Genomic DNA, 21,812 nt, shown 5'->3' with positions numbered 1-21,812 from the left:
GTATATGTACAGATTCTGGGATAACTGGTACCTCAATACGTAGCCACTTTAGTGTGTTAGTTGTTTTCCTCTGCATATAACTGTCTTCCCGCAAATGCGTCACATAATTTACTACCTAATGTTTCTTGCATAGTCGTAGCTGCACCACGACGTGGACTGTGACTGTCAGTATAGACTACTGTTTTGCGTCCATACGTCCACACTTGAATGCCTGGCCCATTGCTCAGGGAAAAATAAACATTAACGTCTTACTCGTGTACTTGAAGGTTGTACTGTGCCTGTGTGGGTGACACGAACTTAGCGAGAGACCCACGGTTCCGCAAACAACCAATCCACTGTTTAAGTCATGACTATTATATCATGCATGTACTGGGATCGGTAAAAGCACCACTGATTTAAGGGTTAACGTAATCGTTATTATTTAAGAATCCAAACCAGATTAGGTATCTTAAGCAGTACGACTTGCGCATATTAATATCACTTAATGGTATCAGCTACCGCTCATCAAGTCTTCGTTCTGGGTTTTCCAAAACGTCAGTTTGGACTGGGTAGTTAGACATTACTACTTCCTCTTCACTATACCAATGGTAGGACGATGTTGCTGATAGCCCATAGGTTACATTGATGTATGAGCTAGTAATACTGACTGTCAGTCGTCGACTAAATTAGATACTGAACAGGCAACACGGGAACAAATATCAAATAAACTTTTGAACCCTGTAGTAAAGAGCACTTTGGTCACCCTACACAACACACTACACACATACAGAACGGAGCTACATCACTATCATTAAACATAACCTGTCCACGAAGAGCTAATTCCTTCCACAAAGACAAGGGTCGGATAATGTACTGAAGTTACCCATTATCTACTCGTTAGGGGTAAAACACTTTATTACTATTACTTGGCATTATTTTTTATGGGATTACTATATACTTATAAGGCTCCATTGAGTGACCAAAACTAGCAAGACGTAAAGTTCAATATGTCACCCCACACAATGGCTTCCTTAACAGCTGTTCTCCTAAGTTCGCCGCACGTGATCGTATAACTAATAAGTTAGAATAATCTTCATCAATCAAGCTAAACTATTATTATTTCACTGGACAAAGTAATATTTCTTAGCACTCGACAGTGATTTCGTTCATCGCTCACAGTCAAGTTCAAACAAACAAATCTTTCTTTACCTTACTCGAAATCCATAGTAACAAGCAAGATATAATCTACATGTCATCAGTTAGTTATCAGTAGACCTGAAAAATCAGTTTATGATTGTTTGCTTTCGAGTTCTTTAAAAATTTTACGCCGCGAAATGGTTGTAGAAACTTTATTCTTGTGTCTCGTTTACAAAGTTACATATAATCAAAGACCATTACCAGCAACCGTCAGCGATACTACACTGGTAGTCAAAATAATGTCAATATCCATATGTCAATGTTTACAAGCGTACGACACTTACTAAAGTAATGTTTATCTAACGACTTTTTATATTGCAAAACCTGTCTCTATAACTAATGGTCCTTTATAAGACTACCATTCACCAATAATTGTTATCTTTTACTTTATCTCAAAGTCAGGAACTTTAACTGTAGTGATTCGCCGGTCTTACTTTCTACTTTTTTTTATTTTTATCTCGTTGCTGAGACTTGCCTCTATATCCAAGTCTGAGCACGTTCATGAACACTAATTAGTGATTACTGTCTTTAATATCCTTACTTTTCAATCTGCCTACAGCTTCTTTATTTATCTGTATAAATCTTCCGTGTTCTCTTTCCTTGTACCTTCTCTGTTAGTAGCACTTTCGACGGTGTTTCCTTCTTTCACTTACTACGCAACTACCCAATGAACCATATTACAGGAATTAAGTTTTAACATATCCGCCTTCCCAACAATTTATTAATTCTTTAAGGTTACACTCAACGGTATGCAGCTAGCAACGAGTGGCTCGTAAACTCCCCCCCCCCCCCCCCACCCCACCCTCCACCCAAAAAATAAAATAAAATAAAATAAAAAACTACACAGAAATCAGACCAAATTCAATCAAAGAAAGGAAATCACTGTCACCCCGCCATTTTATGCCTTAACCTAAATTAGTGATGGCACAAAGCAGGACCTCTTCAGACATTGACTTCTATGTACGATGACTCTTTCCCTCAAATTAATGCCAATGGTCACTTATTGAACATTTACTGTAAGTAGTCACTAGCTTTGTTCACGTGTAGTCGCAATGGTTCCAAATTATCAGTTCCTGCGTAGGAAATGACCTCATTACAAAATGGATCTGTGTTACAATTCCGATAATTATGAACAAAATTAGAAGTCCGGTGTCAATCACTCCGACTCCATTATATCAAATAATGAACCCTGTGTGTAACCTAGTACCCCAGACAATGAACTCTGTGTGTGACCTAGTACCCCAGACAATCTCTCACCACATCTCTAATACCAAACGACGCCGCTATCCTCACGAGTGTGTCAAACATTAATCAGTTGCAATCCGGGCCCAATCTGACTATTCTCGACAATACTTCAATGAACCTCAACAATATGCTTCACTCGAGGGCGTTCATAATTACCCATTTTCTTAAACAAATACTTTTCTACTTCTACCGACAGAGTACCAGTTTCTTCTTCTCTAAGCTGAATGAAATCAGCTACTCAGTAGCTTCCAACCAACGCTTAGACAACATTTGCAACAGTCAATCAGGGATTCTATACCCCAACAGTAGCCCTATTCACGGTAACAGTCGTTCTATTCGTACCTTAGTTAAAATCTTAATACTATGTTAATACCATTTGGAACCATTTGAACTAGCAAACGAACAGCGTTAACCACACTTTTAAGAATTAGTGCATCTTCGCTCGTGGCTGGGTAGCCAGCTTGCTGACTATCAGTCACCATCTTTCCCGTAAGGGAGGGCGGAGTGTGATCGTCTTCCGTCCAGCCCACAGTCGCGACGTAATCACTCACAACATTCTACAACGTCATAAATACAACAGAGCTATAACACCTTCACGCTAAGAATAACCAATCCACATAGTAATAAAACATTATAAACGCTGCTTTGTCACACTAGAATGGGTTGGAGGGAAATAACCCCGTAATAGGCCGTACATTAAAAACTGCACGTTACAAGGTACTAACCTACGTAAAGACATGTTGCTCGCAATAACTATAATTATTAGTATGTTGTAGAACAGATTTGATGATGGTCATTACTGACTGAAACCGGTCATCGTCAAAGAAAGTGACATTGTGATCAAAGCCTGGAATAAGAAACATTTGAAATATTAATTAAATGTTGTCCATTACATTGTCTTCAGTCATCGACAGAAGTAACTGCACTTATATCCGAAATAACCTGTATAACAACAAGGGCAGCAAAAATTTTATTTTCGATGTCTCAAAAAATTATTGACCAAATTTAAAAACCTTAAATGCTGCCGTAATCTAGTTATTAAGAGATATAATCTTATGTTAAAGGTTTAACTGTGTATATTTCTTGAGGAGCGTAACTCACAACACACAGTTAACGCAAGCTATATTCATCCTTTATTTGAGAAAAAGAGAACTTATCAACTTCCAAACAAACTTTCCACGCAATTTCAAAGGTTAGTGAAACTGTTTTCCGCGTACATGCCCACAAAGTAACGAAAGGAAACAGTTTTTCAGTACTATATTTTCACTTAAGACTTCAGCGTAAGATATAACGTTCTTGTATATTACTTCTGTACTGCTGTATCTAGGCGTAAAACATTTTGCAGACCGAATACCCATATACCACTAAAAGTTCCTGCGAAACTGTAACACAGTGCAACATATAGTTCAGGAAGTATGGCACGGTCAAAAAACTTGCATTTCTTAAAACGGGGCGGTTTCATATAAGGGTATTCTGTGGTTTAAATAATCGGGTGTGGTGGGCCTCCAGATCGCTATATAGGATAAATCAGGGAGAGGAGTCAAATGCGGTGTAGATTGCGCACCCCTCGTAATTTCTGCGAACACAGATTGAGTGTGCGTGTCTCGAAACTACAGTCGCTGAATGGACGCCAAGCAATAACGAAAGTGTTAAAGTTTCGGTGGAATACGTATTACGTAATCTGCGGGAGAATAACTGAGGCAAGTCTATACATATTCCCTCAAAATCTTTTCAGGTCACAATTACTTCTCAGCCTATGCTAAATAGTCAAATATTTGCAAATGTTTGAGTATTTGCAATAACAGTAAGTTCTATTGGGCGGTTTTTTATTTTAGTACGGACATCTTGACTATTAAGAGCATGCATTTATAAGCTGGGCCAGCGATCTTAATTTGTAATGTAAACGTCCTTTGTCTAGACTGCGAGTTTATAAAATGACATTACCGGTCTCATTTCATAGCACAATCATTTTATGAATTCTCAGTCTAGAGAAATTAAGTTTACATTTATTTTGAAAGAAATTACGACGAAACTGCAGCGAAATGTGAAAGTGATGCAATGCTTATGTGGTACTCGCACATCACTTCCTTGGCTTGCGCTAATCGCAAATTAAAGCTGCTTGTTTATCTTTTACTCCCACTAAAATGTTGCTTGCGTTTCTGTCATCAGGAGCTTTTCTTTTAAGATAGAGTGTTTTATTCTGCACTCTTCCAATATCTTAAATATTTTTTTATAATGTTTGCAAAGACAGATCGTGAAAACTTGGCAAGGTCTGGTTGCGTTTCACCACACAACAGCACCGGTGAGCTAACAGTTTAGTGACGTTCTGCAGAAAAGAGAGCCATTCCCACCTTTTGCACTGCTGTACTTCGTGTAAGTGTCAACAGCGTCAAACTCTTGTTGCCTGACCGCTAAAACAGCAGATGACACCGATCGGCTTCATCTTCTTAATTTTTTCATTTATTTCTTTTGGTTTTAGGCAAGATAGACCTTACAGCCGGGAAAGACTGTACAGAAATGACATAAGACATTGAGTTAAGTAAACATGACAGAATGAGCTCCGACTTGTGAAAAGTGCTCTGTCTCACGTAGTGAGATGTGTAAGAGGCAACACGTTCCAGATCAACAAGGAAATGGTTTATTAACCAAAACAACAGGATACTGACAAAACAAAGACTTCTTCTCGCAAAAATTAATACAAAACTCTCTCTGGCTTCTCTCAGACATGTTCTTGGAAAACTACGAAGTGAATTAAGAGGCCTGGATGTAGAGACTAATGTAACGAAGTTGGCCACTGGAAGAAATTAGAGTACACTCGGCGGGAAACTGCACGACTATATTTCTCGCGAGCGACGTTCTAGAGGTCCTAAATCCCAATGCGGTGGCTCCTACCGGGATTTGACTTCGATTAGCCGGTACTGGCATATGCCTTGGCCCACAGCGTCAACGGAGAACTGCCGATTCCCGCATCTCGTGGTTGTGCGGTAGCGTTCTCGCTTCCCACGCCAGGGTTCCCGGGTTCGATTCCCGGCGGGGTCAGGGATTTTCTCTGCCTCGTGATGGCTGGGTGTTGTGTGATGTCCTTAGGTTAGTTAGGTTTAAGTAGTTCTAAGTTCTAGGGGACTGATGACCTAAGATGTTAAGTCCCATAGTGCTCAGAGCCATTTTTAGAACTGCCGATAAGTTTTTGTTTTCTTCTTTTTTTCATTTCTTTTCAGTTCGAATTACAGCGTCACCGGTGGACCGCGGTCTTATTATCTTTATGGATGGTAGAAGTGTTCTATTCTACAATGATGTCATTCCAAAGACATCGCTGGAGAGCATGTTGAAGTTGTGGCGGTGGGAGTTGAAGTCTAGGCCAGAGGAGGGAGTGTTATGGCGTGGGAAATGTTTTTGTGAAATTTCCTTTGTGATCTATTCGTTCTGGGGGCACTTTGTATCAACGCAAGTACGCGTCTACCCTTTAGGACCATTTCCACCCGTAGATGCAATTTGTTGTTCCTCGGCATGACAGCATGTACCAGGAGGACAACTCAATGTGTCGGACAGTTCGCAGTGCACGTGCGTGGTTCTAAGAGCAACAGAAGAAGTTTACTGCACTTCCCTGGCCACCAAACTCCATGGCTCTAAAACCAGTCTAGGAATCTATGGAACCACCTCGAGCAAGCTGTTCGCGCTGTTGAACCTCAGCTGGGGAACCTAGCGCAGCCCTGGAATCGCACTGCAGTCGGCACGTCACCACATTCCTGTCGGTACCTTCCAGAACATCACTGACTTTCTCACTGGACGTCTCTTACTGGTCCGCGATACGAAGAGTGGTCACATTATGGTAACTGGACTGTCATGTCGGAGGCTCTCGCGTAGTAGATCGGGAACCCTTCGCGCAACTGCATATTGCGAGCAGCCAGCACTGCCCCTGAGTGCCCCAGAACCGCAAGTGCGACACGACGCCGTCAAAGGCAGCCTCGAAGAGGAGCAGTCGGCGCCTGGAGAGGGCGCCGCCAACACGGAGCCTACTTCCGCCCAGCGTCACATGACACGGGAATAGCTCCTACATTATCCCGACTCATGCATCTGGATAAGCTGATGACAGGACAGCGCCAGTCAGTCAGGCTTCGAGAGGCCTCCTCGCTTTTGGTGACGAGTTGATGAGTACTACTGACCCCATCAAACACGATTTCTCTCGAAGTGCACAGTTAGGGACAACACATACTGCCAGAACTCATAGTACTTTTTTTCCAGCTATTCACGCCAGCTGATATCCAGAAGCGTTGGCTTCTGCAGCAGCATACTGTGTTCATTATTTATAACGCTATTCTGAACAGGACGTTACGACTAAGTGCTATGGCATTGTACTTGAATCCGGACAGTCGTCACCATCGGACTCGGACTTACCAACCACAAACTTTGCATCCAGGCAGTGATTTTGGTGTCACATATCCATAACGCCTCTCAGGCACCGCCAAGTTGGCAACGCAATTGAAGTTTCCGTGGACCCAATGGTGCAGGCCAGCTGAGGCATGCCTGTGCCTCTGGAATACGAGCGTCCTCAGCCGCCGCGTTGCTTCAGAGCCACTATACTGTAACTAGACTTAAAACCAAAGAAGGGGATGCTGTCCAAAATCTTCTTTGAGATTTCTTCCACTTTTCCTCGACACTCAGCTACAGAGTTAACGCAGCTGTTCTATGCGCTTCCATTTTCGTAAAGAAACTGTGTTATTTATGTGCCAAACGCAACCAACTGAAGCTGAAGAGCGCTAATATCGATGAGGAGTATGTTATGTTCATCTACATCTACATCACACTCCACAAGCCACCTAATGCTGTGTGCTGGAGGGTACTTTCGGTACCACTATCTGGTGCCTCCAACCCTGTTCCGCTGCGTGGGAAGAACGAATGTCGGTAATCCTCTGTATTGGCTCTAATTTTTCGACTTTTCTCCTCGTGGTCAATACGTAGAGGTATGTAATGGAGAAGTAATATGTTCTCCGACTCCTCCTGAAAAGTGCTGTCCCGAAATTTCAATAGTAAATCTCTCCATGATGCACAATGCCTCTCTTGTAACGTCTGTCAATGGAGTTTATTTAGCATCTCCGTAACGTCCTCCCGCCGACTAAACGAACCCGTGACGAAAAGTGCAGCTCTTCGTTGGATCTTTACTATTTCCTCTACCAATTCTACCTGATAGGGATCCCAGATAGATGGACAATACTCAAGAATCGGATGAACAAGCGCCTTATAAGCCACTTCTTTCGTGGATGAGTTACATATCCTTAATATTCTTCCAGTGAATCTGAGTCTGGTATCTGGTTTTCGCACTATCCATTCGATGTGGCCATTCCACTTAAGCTCGCTCTGGATAGTTACGCCTGGATATTTTACGGCAGAGGTTGTCTCCAGCTGTTTGTCATCGATAGTGTAGCGGTACAGTAGTTGATTTCCTTTCCCATGTATGCGCAATATGTTGCATTTATTTACGTTCAGGGTCAACTGCCAGAGCCGGCACCGTTCTTCAATTCTCTGGAGGTCGTTCTGCAAATTCTTACTATGTTCCGTGAGCTGTAGCGTGCAGCAACCACGATGGATGCCACGTCTGGTAGGCTTTGCGGTGGGTAACGTGTCCCGTATGAGGACGGATTAAGCCTCTGTATTGGCTCTAGTTTCTCGAATTTTCTAGTTGTTTTCATTTCGCGAGACGTATATGGGAGGAAGAAGTAATTTGTTCCTCTCTTCCGAGGAAGTACTCTGTCGAAATTACAATAGTTAATCTCTGTGTGGTGCACAACGCCTCTCCTTCAGCGTCTGCCACTGGATTTTGTTGAGCGTCTCCATAACACTCTTGCACCTACTAAACGCTTCCGTGACGAACCTTGCCGCTCTTCATTGATTATTCACCTCACCGAACACTCGTAGTGCGTAATGATCGCAGATTAATGAACAGTACTTTAGAATCGGTCGAACAAGTGTCTTCTAAGACACTTCTTTATTGGTTGAATTATATTACCTTGAGAATCTTCCTTTGAATCTTAGTCTCGCATCTGCTTCCCCTACTATTTGTATTATACGGCCACTCTACTTACGGTGGATCGGGATAGATACTCCTAGATGTTAAACGATGCTTGCTGTTTCTGGTAGTTTCTCATCAACCACGTGATCTATGCGAATGTTTTGCACTGTTTCTTTGCTTTTAAAAATGACAGTCTTTGAAACAGTGAACTCGATGATATAGGGTAGTTGTGTGAATGAAGGTAAAACGTCATTAAAATTGAATCGAAGGACGTGAAATATTATTTTTGAATTTACGACACATCTTCATACATAAATTTCCATGCATTAATGCTTGTTACTTATGCTATTTAAGTAGTGTTATCGATGGATATCAGTTTCGAACGGACGGCAGGTTAATCATTTAATGCTCATTATGTGGTGAACTTCGCCAAAAAATTCCGTAAATATCGCCTTTCAATTCCGTCAACGTATAATCTTGCAAAAAAAAGTGTAGATGGAGACATTCCATCAACCAAAAGTGCATGAATACTCTCAGTATTATGAGATTCTGTTTGTCAGACACAGTGGAAATTGTTTCGAATAACTTCGTATAGTGCACCTAGTCACACATTCGCAAGCGTCCAGGTTTATTTGTTTACATGTTGCAAATCACGAGTGGAGAATAAATAGCTCGTTTGTTGTCCTGCCAGTGCTGGAACGCTAGGTTGGTGTCCGGATTGAGTTCCAAAATTACCAGACCCCAGCTACCAGCACAGCAGTGAAAGCACAGCGGAACAAATATAGCACTAAACACTGTAGTTGTTATTACAGCTTATCTCACATGAACAGTTAAGCCACACGACAGACAAGGAATGTTTACAGGTCTAATGTTTGCATAACCTGTTACAATCTGTTCGCGTAAATGTGGGAACAGTGTGTCTCTGTTTTCTGTTTTCCTGTAAGTTTCTGCCACAGAGCAGGTCGCACATAGGCAACCTGATATTATTTCAAACCCACTTGCAAGACCTGTAAACTTCCCGTCCGGTATTCTTAAGAGGGACATCAATTAACAGTATTGTAGCACATTGTATTTACTGAAGTGCATACACTCTGTACGGCATTGGGATTAGAGCAGATAGTCGTCATCATGTTATTGAGTCTTTTGACGTTGGACTCAGAAATATTGTAGCCCAGCAACATAATTGCCTGTACATCCGATGTACACAATGTTTTCTCTAGCTCTGTGTACGGTTTGTTGTATTTTATAACAAAGAATCTGGTTTGTATAAACAAACTAATTGAATACACAACACTGGCTGGTTATTTATTTATTCTAGTCTTTGATTAGTCCATATCCTAAGGGACCCTCTCTGTGTATCTTCTGCTGCAACTTCCAATTGTCCATGTCCTCCTCTCCCTTCCAGAGTGCATCTCCTCCTCCCCCTCTGTCCATTTTGTACAACCACATCTACCTTCTCATCTCTACCCTAGCTCTGCACATTTTGTCTCCCTCCACTTTCACCATGCATTTCTTCCTCAACATCTCTGTCCTTCTCCCTCCTCTCGGTCCTCTTCTCCAGTATGTGCACGTTATCCTAACGTCCTAGCCATTCCTCTTTCCCACTCTCTATCCGTTCCTACTGCCCCTGTCTCTGTCCATGCCTTCCTCCTTCTCCTCTTTCTGTCTTCCCCTCCCCTCTCTCTGTAAATCTCCTCCTCTATCTGTTTAGTCGTTCAAACCGACACATATACCCCTAGAACGCATACTGATACTGCCCACACAACATGCCTGTCATACAGGGCAGTCTAGATGTCAGGCATTACCAACTCTTTCACCCTCACACCCACACCTAGTGTGAGCTAGTTCTTTTTGGGCCCTGCAGTACTTCTTTACAGCTGACAAGTAGCAGGTGTATCAAATTTGGTAGAAATTGACCAAGTGGCTTAGGTAGAGAAGTGTGGAACACACACACACACACACACACACACACACACACACACACACACATGTATGTATTTTGTATCAGGTGGACAATGTCAGAAAGCAACATGTATTGCAGATTTTTTGTGTGGAGAGTTTGACATGTGCTAGGGGGTGATGTGATAACTAATACTCCAAGGAACCGATATTTTGTGTACTTGATCACATTGCGCCATATTTTATGGCTCATACATCAGGTGGGTTTTTAGTTTCACTTGTGTAAATGGCTCCAAATCCGAAATTTTAGTAGTGGCCATAATTGTCATGGCTACATTACAATAACGAAAAAGTAATTTATAAGCTGCGTGAGGCTGTTGGCAGATGATTCATTTGTCTGTAGGGAGGTATGAATGGCAGGAGACATAACGAAACTGGCTCTGACGAAATTAAACTCCTGGCCTTGTTACTGGACGGCCTCATGGAACGAAAAGGTATTATCTTTTCAATGTATATGATAAACAATATCCCTAGTAGGATTAAGAGCTAGAAAAAAGCCTTTTGGATGCCAAAATTACTATAAAAGACGTTCGCAAGTGATAAAGAAAAGCATTAAAACTGTAATTTACAAAAATTCATAGACAAACTTTATACTCGTAAAATATGCCAAACAATGCTTGATACTGGCCACAGGTAATTTAAAAGGCAAATAAGCTCACTCATAGCTTCGGAAATGATGAAATATTATTAATTTCACATTGCAAACCCCATCCAATTGACATCCAATGGCCGACCGTTGTTGTCTACAAAAAGAATGTGGCTCAACGATTTCAATGAACTTTTTAACATCACACCATACTACCATTGTAGGATTAACATGGACCTTTTCATGAATGAGTTACACGTTTGTGTTCGAGTAATGTCGGTATTTGTCTGCAGCTATGTGGTGACGTCGAAGTTCTAATAGGTCCGTTAACAATGAAGTATAGCTGATACGTCGTCTTGAAGTTTGCGTAGTCTATTTAGTTGGCTCTGTCGATTCCTGCAAGATATCGCACTGCGATAACATACTGTTAATGGTGTCCACAGTTCTTACAGTTTGCGAAATCACGTCAACTTACGGAATACGAAATAGCAGTTATTTGTTGCCATACGCGTCAATCATCGACCTCGCTATCTGGCGATTAATATTTACGCATGGAAAACTGTTCCACTGCATTTATAACCATATCACCCGTCTTAACGAGTGCTAAGCCATATTAACTTGAAAATATAAGTGGTAAACTTGATCAGTCTTTGCCAGCCCCACAACGCCAGCGAATTCAGTCCAGCCAACTTAGAATGGAGTCTTTCCTGTGTGTTCGTTGACAGCATTTCACGTTGCTAACTCTATTTAAATAAGTGTCATACTTTCTTCCCACATTGTTCATGGCAATACTGAGCTCGTAAAGTACTCGAGATCTAAATATTTGGTAGTTCAGCTCACGACCCGGACCCGCTACTATCTCTCCGTACACGCGAACTTACCCGCAAACAAACTCTGTCTGACTCTTTGGCTGCCAGTCCATCACTCTGCTTCAGACATTACATTTAGTAAAGTTACCAAAAATTGTACATGACATTAGAATATCGTGCACCCAAAAATTAATATGTTAAAAATTACAAATAACCTGAACTGGAACGATCACATAGATAATGTTGTGGATAGAGCAAAGCAAAAAGTGCGATTCGTTGGCAGAACAGAAGTTGCAACAGGTCTACTAAAGAGACTGCTTAGACCACGCTTGTCTGACCTATTCTGGAGTATTTCTGTGCGATGTGGAATCCGAATCAGGTGGAACTGAAGGATGACATCGGAAAAGTTCAAACGAGGTCGGCTCGTTCTGTACTATCGCGATATAAGGGAGGTAGTGCAACAGGCATGATACGTGAATTGGATTGGCAATCATTACAACAAAGGTGTTTTTCGTTGACGTGGGATCTTCTCATGAAATTTCAGTCACCAGTTTTCTCCTCCGATTGCGAAAACCTTCTGTTGGCACCCACCTACATAGGGAGAAATGATCGTCACTATAAAATAAGAGGAAACCGTAGAGAGACAGCTTGAAGATGGTTCATTGAACCCTCTGCCATGCACTTTATTGTGAATAGCAGAGTAATCACGTAGATGTAGATGAATAAATACGTAGATTAACATACAAAAATCAAGATACTGAAATTAAGCTATGCACAATGTTCCGGCTTTTTATGAACATCGATGCGTAAAAAGGAGATTTACTCTGATGGTGTCTACTTGCACTCACGCGTCACGCACAACATCATCCGATCTTCGCCATCTATTTATTGATATCTGAGAGACAGTAGCTTAGTATAAAGTTGATCTCCAGTAGGTGTTGTCCGTTAGGAGATACTGACTAAATGCAATTTTATACTTAAATAGATAGTCTGTTATTCGCCTAAAGAACATTAGTATAGGAGTTAGTGTATTAGGTAAAAAAGTCATTAAAGATTTCACATCCAGTTCTTGCAATTGCATAATAGAAAATATATGTGAATCGATGAGATGGGAGCGGGGTCATGTCTAACTTTTTTTTTTTCTTTCAAATTTCGTTTACCGGAGACAGCTGATCTTTTCATGTGTATGCATCGTTTGGTGTAACGCGGATCACAGCCCATCAACAGAAAAGATGGTTAAAAGTGTTGTGCAGAACTTTTTACACAGCGGTAAGGAGAGGTGGGCTATGGATTGTTGTGGCAAATCTCGTCGTAGGAAAGCAGGACAGCAAACGTAAGATTTACTTAACTTGTATTTCTCCAAACGTATAAAGTCTCCTTACAAGTGAGGCAACGAGAAATAAACTATCATTGTCCACAAGGAATATTCTCTCTGACTACAGCAAGGATGAGGAGGAGAGAGGACAACTAGGTGTTGATTGCATGGTATAGTACTGCGAAATAGATATGGATGCGAATGGCTGAGTCACTGTCACTGGCCGTCCTGTAGTGTGAAAACAGAGGGCGCCCATGGTATGGCTCAGCGGGCGTGCTCCATTGGCTCCACCAGATCCCGCACAACTGCTATCGGCGATTCTAGGAAATTTGCAGTTCCATTGCTATGATGCCTCTGATATGGTATCGATATGTGACACCATAGAAAGAGTATTGAGTTAGAGAAGGGCCTTGTGAATGTAGACAGGCGTATAGTGTACCTGTTTTAGTAAAATAAGAAAAAACTAGACAATGAAAAGAAACTGCTGCATCACATAACTGACTAGTTCAAACAGTTTTATAATAGCGTCTGCCAGTGCCCAGCTAAGAATAGACAAGATAGCGATGAAGCATGCCCTCCATTGTCTGCTTTGCTGTATTTTTCTTGTGGCTGTATCTTGAGTGTATTATGGCTAACTCACCCTTTCATTCCTGTAACGAATATGAATAATACAGACATATTTAACACAACCCTTCCACTGCAAACAGAGAGCTACTTGCCCCATAAACGGTATCAGGTTATAAAAGGGGTCATCTCCAGCACTTTCAAACTCAATTACTGGCCACACTCATCGGTAAGAGTGCACTGTAATAGTGTATCTTGTTTCATCCTGGGGACAACGCGTACATGGCATCTCCACGAAACCACGCTTTAGTCCGCTGTGTTGTAAAACAGTTTTTTATTTCTGGAGCATGGCCCTCTTTGCAGCTCACCAATTCATGTGACGATAACATTTCCAGTAAATATCTCAGTTTCGAACGAAAAAAAAAAAAAACTTAATGTTACAATGTTCCTCCCATTTCTCTATTTCGTAATTTCGCAATAGAATTAATAACAAAATTAAAAGATTGTTTTGAATCGTGTGTTAGTTAATCTCTTGAGTGCTGCCTCACAGGTTTCAGATACTTCTTCCTGTAAAAGTTACACTACAACAAATTTTGTTAGCACATTTTGTGCTAATTTTTCTCCTGCTCATTATTAGAATACCTACAACAATTATACACACATAGCAGATGGAAACAGAATTTGGACGATATTATTACACCGAGGTCACAAAAGTCATGGGATAGCTCCTAAAATCGCATAGGACCTCCTTTATCTCGACATAGTGCAGCATATCGACATGATAATGACTCGAGAAGGCGTTGGAAGACCAGTGGAGAGGTATTGAGCCAGACTGCCCCTACCGCCCATATCTGCGAGAATGTCGCGAGTGCAGGATTTTGTGCACGAACTGACCTCTCGATTACGTCCCACAAACGTTCCATAGGATCGACGTCCGGCGATCTGATTGGAAAAATAATACGCTCGAATTGTCCAGAATGTTCTCCTAGCCAATAGCGAACAACTGTGGAACAGTGACGTTGCTCATTGTCATCTCTAAAAATTAAGTTGCTGTTTGAGAACATGAAGTCTACGAATGGCTGCAAATGGTCTCCAGGTAGCTGAAAGCAACCATTTCCGGTCAATGTTCATTTCCATTGGACCAGAGGGCTCAGTCCATTCAGTATAAACACGGCCTACACCTTTATGGAGCCACAATGAGTTTGAACAGTGCCTTGTTGACAACTTGTGTCCATGCCTTTGTCGGGTCTGCGCCACACTCGATTCTTACCATCAGCTGTTACCAACTGAAATCGGGGATCTTCTGACTAGGTTACGGTTCTGCAGTCGTCAAGGGTCCAACCGATATGTTCACGAGCCAAAGAGAGACGCTGCCTGTTAGCAAAGGCATTTGCGTTGGTCGTCTGCCGCCAATGGCCATTAACGCCAAATTTTGCCTCTCTGTCCTAACGGATACTTTAGTCCCACATTGATTTCTTCGGTTATTTCCGCCAGTTTTGCTTGTCTGCTAGAACTTACAACTCTACGGAAACTTTTGTATGTCCATACTTTTAGTAGGAAGTCTCTGGGACGATGGCCATTTACTATCATGACAAAAAATAAAAACACCTACAACCGTTCTTATGATTTTAGTTTATTTTGTCACTTCCAGTTTCAACGCTTCATTGGGTCATCTTCAGGCTGTTTTTGATGCGGTACATGCTGATATGATTCCCATGCGTAACCCATTAGTTGCCAGAATTACTGGATACACAGATAATGTGTCAGCACTCCAACCTTCTCACACAAATCATCTGAATACAAGTGAGTCAGAGTGCTGACACATTATCTACGTATCCAGTAATGCTGGCAACTAATGGGTTATGCATGGCCGCATCAGAAACGGCCTGAAGATAACTCATTGAAGCGTTGAAACTGGCAGCGGCAAAATAAAATCATAAGGACGGCTGTAGGTGTTTTAATTTTTTTTCACTCTACGCAAGCGCCGCTGCTCACCGTCGTTAAGTGAAAGCCGTTGGCCATTACGTTGTCCGTGGTGAGAAGTAATGCCTCATAAAATTGTGGTAGTCTCGGCACACTCTTGACTCTGTGAATTCGCAAAATATTTCCGGGATGAAATGTACCATGGGTCTAGCTCTAACTATCATTAAACGTTCAAAGTCTATTAATTCCTGTCGTGCGGTCGTAATCACGTCGAAAACATTCTCACACGAATCATCGGAGTACAAGTGATAGCTCAGCTAATACACTGACCTATACCTTGTGTACGCGATACTACTGCCATCTGTACGAGTGCATATCGCTATCCTATGATTTTTGTCAAACCAATGTATATTTTTATTATTATTTAGCTGTACAAGTTCTCGCAAATATCGAAAGTTTCTTGCAACATGGTAGGAAAAGTAGAAATTTGAGAGTATGTAAGACTTAAAGTTCTACTTACTTACTTGCATTTCTGTAGCATGTACAAAATACAATCTCGATCGGTTGGTTAATATTGTTAACTAGGGATGACGCTGTTTAGAAACTGCCAATTACAAGAGGAGCATGTCGTTTCTTGAGCTAAGCTCTTTTAATCTGATATACATGTCTGTAGGTTAGTCAGTGAAGTTCACTGTTTTGAGTGTTGATTCAGCCTCGAGTTTCTAGGAAGAAGTCTGAAGAGGAATATGGCGTAGTTTAATCTGCCTGAAAATGTAAATATTATTTTAATCTTACTTGCTGTTGTTTCAATGGTATACACTAGTGGCCATTAAAATTGCTACACCTAGAATAAATGCAGATGATAAACCGGTATTCTATAACAAATATATTATACTACAACTGACATGTGATTACATTTTCACGCATTCTGGGTGCATAGATCCTGAGAAATCAGTACCCAGAACAACCACCTCTGCCCGTAGTAATGGCCTTGATACTCCTGGGCATTGAGTGAAACAGAGCTTGGATGGCGTGTACAGGTAAGGCTGCCCATGCAGCATCAATACGATACCACAGTTCATCAAGAGTAGTGACTGGCGTATTGTGACAAGACACTTTCTCGGTCACCACTGACCAGACGTTTTCAGTTGGTGAGAGATCTGGAGAATGTGCTGGTCGGGGCAGCAGTCCAACATTTTCCATTTTCTGTATCCAGAAAGGCCCGTACAGCACTTTCAACATGCGGTCGTGCATTATCCTGCTGAAATGTAGGGTTTCGCAGAGGTCGAAAGAAGGGTAGAGCCACGGTGTAACGCCCACTGTTCAAAGTGCCGCCAATGCGAACAAGAGGTGACCAAGACGTGTAACCAACGGCACACCATACCATCACGCCGGGTGATACGCCATTATGGTGACGACGAATACACGCTTCTGGAGCATGGCCCTCTTTGCAGCTCACCGATTCATGTGACGATAACCTTCCCAGTAAATATCTCAGTTTCGAACGAAAAAAACTTAATGTTACAATGTTCCATTTGTGTATTTCGTAATGTCCCACCGCGATGTCGCCAAACATGGATGCGGCCATCATGATGCTGTAAACAGAAAAGATCCATCCGAAAATATGACGTTTTGCCATTCGTGCACCCAGGTTCGTCGTTGAGCACACCATCGCAGGCGCTCCTGTCTGTGATGCAGCGTCAAGGGTAACCTCACCCATGGTCGCCGAGCTGATAGTCCATGCTGCTGCAAACGTAGTCGAACTGTTCGTGCAGATGGTTGTTGTCTTCAAAACGTCCCCACCTGTTAACTCATGCATCGAGACGTGGTTGCATGATCCGTTACAGCCATGCGGATTAAGATGCCTGTCATCTCGACTGCTAGTGATACGAGGCCGTTGGGATCCAGCACGGCGTTCCGTATTACCCTCCTGAACCCGCCGATTCCATATTCTGCTAACAGTCATTGGATCTCGACCAACGCGAGCAGCAATGTCGCGATACGATAAACCGCAATCGCGATAGGCTACAATCCGACCTTTATCAAAGTCGGAAAAGTGATGGTACGCATTTCTCCTCCTTACATCAGGCATCACAACAACGTTTCACCAGGCAACGCCGATCAACTGCTGTTTGTGTATGAGAAATCGGTTGGAAACTTTCCTCATGTCAGCACGTTGTAGATGTCGCCACCGGCGCCAGCCTTGTGTGAATGCTCTGAAAAGCTAATCACTTGTATATCGCAGCATCTTCTTCCTGTCGGTTAAATTTCGCGTCTGTGGCACATCATCTTCGTGGTGTAGCAATTTTAATGGCCAGTAGAGTATTACTAATATTTGCACTTCATAAAATGCCAGTAGCAGTAGTTAGAATTAAGAGGTTTCGTAATTGCTTGAGTTATTAATCTTTGCTACGTGTGCGTGCAAAGTGTTTCTTCAACAGGTACCCTAGTGACATGGCGGAGCTCAACAGTGGGATCTGGCAACTATGGCGGCGCGCAGGATGTCAGCCGCCGCTCTGACGGACTTTCTGTGACGGTTGTGTTGCAGTGTAAGCAGGAGACGCGTCACTGCTTTCTGTTTCAGCCGCAGGGGCCTAGCTTCCACCTCTTCCACAACTACTCCCCCCGCGTACACCCCCCGCGCCCCGCCTGACATCTAGCGGAGAATTCGAGAATGAGCAATGGCGCTCCCATCTCCCCGCCTTCGTCACTACAGGTGTACCAACAGACACACTCGTTCACACCGAGTGGATAGAGATGTTACTTACTTTTTCCATTTTTAAAATTTTGTGACAAGCCTAGTCTCACATTTTCACGTATTTTGGAAATACATAGGCCACTGAACGACTGTTTTGGAGTCGATGATTTTTCACTGACGAAACTGTGAGTACCGTGCAAATGGGTCATTAAATACACAAGTAAGTGTTTTGATGTCTCTTGTGATCCAAAATTAAATGAATTTCTATTCTAAGTGAATTTCGTTACCTAAAACTCTTTACAGTCACGATACTAATGTTCAAAGCACTAGTACTATCGGTATTGAAAGCAAAACTGATAACATACTATCAAATGGTATGGGAAAGTAACCAATATTTCAATCTAATTGTTAAAAACAGGTGAGCGAAAGCCTTCTATTTATTCAATTTCTATAAAGTTGTAAAGTCTCATGCTGAGGGAAACCACGTTTTCTCAAATGTCATACATTTGACATTTCATTTCCACTACCACAAAAAAAAGTTTCTTTCTGCTCCAGCAGTGTCTCATAATTTCGCATTCACATCATCCAAATATGTTGCGTCAGTGGCCATTTTGTTTGTGGCAATTTCTTGATCACCAGCAAAGTAGGATATTGCGTATTCTAGCTTCTTTATATATACATCAAATTTTATTTAAACTCTTTCATATCGAAAGTCAAACTTTTTCAAAATTATTGGCTGCAAATAATTATTGTAATTTGTCAGTGGTGGAGCACATAAATTATTTCATCAGCCTGCTTTTCAAACCACAGAAATATTTTTATCGAAATTGTTTTTGATTTGATACCTATGGCACAAAATAGCTTTTGGAATGCGCATCTAAGCAACAAATACATTTTTATTGTTTCAATAAACACACTGTTCACTTAAAGGACAGGTGCATGGCATTTTTGGAACGCATTACTCACAGATAGATGATCTATTTTTCTACGTTACGCTACACGCATCGCACCTGCTTGCTAAGATTAGCAACGCATGTCACAGTTGCTAGACACTTGTGCTCTATTTCAAAAATGTTATGTTCCTCTTAGGATTACATCTAGTAGAAACATGTGTGATGAATTGATACCAATTACCTTGACACCAGTACACATTTAGACTTTACATATCCTTATGATACCCTTTTTGTAGCATGAGTGTGTTCTTTCTGAAATGAGTTTCTTTATGTTTCGTTCTTATGTATAGAAATGCAGTTTTACTTTTAACTTATGGATTTCAGTATTTTAACTACAATTTCATAAGTGTCAAAATTTTTAACAAATATAAAAAAGTAAATATGATGGTGTAAAGAATTATGTCATTTGACTGCTCATTAAAGAAAATTTAAATTTTGATCATAAATTAATTGAAAGTTAAATTACTACTATAAAACTATTGTAATACTCCCATTTATAAAGATAAATTCATTGGGACCTGTCTAAATAAATCATGCAATCAAGTAATACTTCTGTTACAACTTTTGTATTGTTTGTTCAGTACTGAGTTTTTATGTTGAATCCTAATACCTGCTTTTCCTTTTGTTTTGATATTACTCATACATTCGGTATCTTAAAGGATTTAACATTTTTGAAATAGACGTTGCTTAAAAGTTATAGTGAGGACACCAAATCTTAATTAAAATGAAGTTGCCGCAAATATAAAAGAAATTTTTGATTTTTCACTAGCCCACATTCCACATATTGATTAATGAACTGAAGTTGGTTTCTAAATACATGCCAGTGCTGACTTTCTCTGCTCTATTTCTCTTTCAGCAGCGCATTTGAGGCTGTAGCTTTAGGAGCCATCTGCATCTCCATGAGAGCGCAGAATGTATAACGCTGTTTTCAGATACTAACGCTAAGGCATCGTCAACTAACTGCTACTTGCTAAATTAAAATTTCAAAGTTATTGGCTTCTCGATTTCTTTTCCAATGCACTGGTTGGGAATGTCTAAAGCGAACTTTATTCAATAGTACCTAGTATTTTAAATTTACATTACTTCTTTATTTTAATTTTAGTGAAGTTTCAGGTAAGTTTAATCTGCTTATGCACTCCATCTCTTGGTTCTAAGATGATAATTTTCCTTTATTTCTTAAAATAACTGTAAATAATTATTTCATAGTGAAGCTCTACAAAGCCTAATATTGTCCTGTCCTAGCTGAAAATATGCGGTAGTGTTTTTCTCATTCATCAATATCATAAATGGCTTACTCGACAGCAATAATTGCTGTTCTCTGTGAAACAAACACATTTGATTACACTAATGTAGTAAACAGCAGTCAAAATGTGCTCACCACAACTTCTAAAATTCTGATATCAGAGTAACATGTTCTTAATTTCGTGGTAGGGACCGTCTGAAGGTAAATAACCTGTCCATCACACATGCATTTATGGGACATATCCGTACATTTTATAGGAGATGGATTTTTCCTTGCTTCTCTTGAGATCTGTAATTCTAATCATGATGGAAATATTCGGCACTCTCTTTCTACTTTGATTAACTCCTTAACTTAGAATTGAGTATTAGGAGTAATAGAGTCAAATATTATTCAGTTACTGGCCATTTCACAAACTATACATACATTTTGCAACATGATTGTCTGACACTCCAAACTATTAGTCACAATCCAAGCACACCGGACATAAATATGATCACTCTCAAGAGGCATCACGTTAAACTCTGTAGCCTTGATTTTGCCTCAGTTTGGTGAGGAAGAAAGTCTTTCTCAGGCATGGCTAATCCAGCTGAAGACACTCGATGGAATTAAGCTCAGGTGATATAGATTGGCCACTCAAAGGCAGATAGCATGACCGAATACATATAAACCTAGAAATGTACACGTGCAGCCCTAAGAACACGGCTTTTTCAATCTCGTAAAGCGAGAGTTTCTGCAGTATAGTCATCAAGAAGCTGTAGAAGGATGTGCAACAGTTGGTCAAGAGAAATTTGAAATAAAAAATCCGTGTCGTTCACGGTAACCGGAATTCTCAGCCCACGTCGTGCATCGAAAAATATCTCCAAAATATCACAGAATCATCTCTGGCTTCAACAACACGCTCGACGCCCTGTGGGTCCAACGCCTCATTCTGCCTCGGTGCACTCATTGACTTCTCTCATTTAAAAACTGCCTTCACACCACACTTTCAGTCATCTACTGTCCAGTATGTTTTGTTTGGCCCACTGAAGACATGCAACTTTCTGTGACGGTGTGAGACATGGACTTCTGCAAGGTATTCAACCCCAAATTATTCATTCCATGTACTACATTCAAGTTTTCGTTCGCAAACTGGTTGATATGAACATTCAGTCACTGACTGTAGCAATTTACTACCATGAACGGCTGTTGTCGGTTTCCAGCCTGTAAGTGCTACATAATTCCTTGATGAGACAACGGACAGTCCGTGTGGATACACCAAGAAGTCTGGTAATTTCACTTACCGCGTAATTTAGGAGAAGTCCAAACGTTATTGCTCCTTTCTTCCATTGCGTCAC

The 21,812-nt window shown here is 41.2% G+C and overlaps 1 protein-coding gene across 1 annotated transcript in view; it reads left to right on the top strand.

Annotated features, from left to right (window-relative positions):
- The first annotated feature begins 18,265 nt into the window (after positions 1 to 18,265).
- Positions 18,266 to 21,812, top strand: part of LOC124716740 (serine/arginine repetitive matrix protein 1-like) — a 105,359-nt gene continuing 101,812 nt past the window's right edge. The window contains exon 1 of the mRNA XM_047243284.1: positions 18,266 to 18,300. Within this exon, the coding sequence (XP_047099240.1) occupies positions 18,266 to 18,300 (35 nt within the window). The remainder of the gene's footprint in view (positions 18,301 to 21,812) is intronic.

The sequence above is a fragment of the Schistocerca piceifrons genome, chromosome 9 (genome assembly GCF_021461385.2).
Source record: "Schistocerca piceifrons isolate TAMUIC-IGC-003096 chromosome 9, iqSchPice1.1, whole genome shotgun sequence".
In the NCBI taxonomy this organism is placed as follows: domain Eukaryota; kingdom Metazoa; phylum Arthropoda; class Insecta; order Orthoptera; family Acrididae; genus Schistocerca; species Schistocerca piceifrons.
The sequence above is the reverse complement of the archived record's forward strand: the minus strand, read 5'-3'. Positions and strand labels throughout refer to the sequence as shown.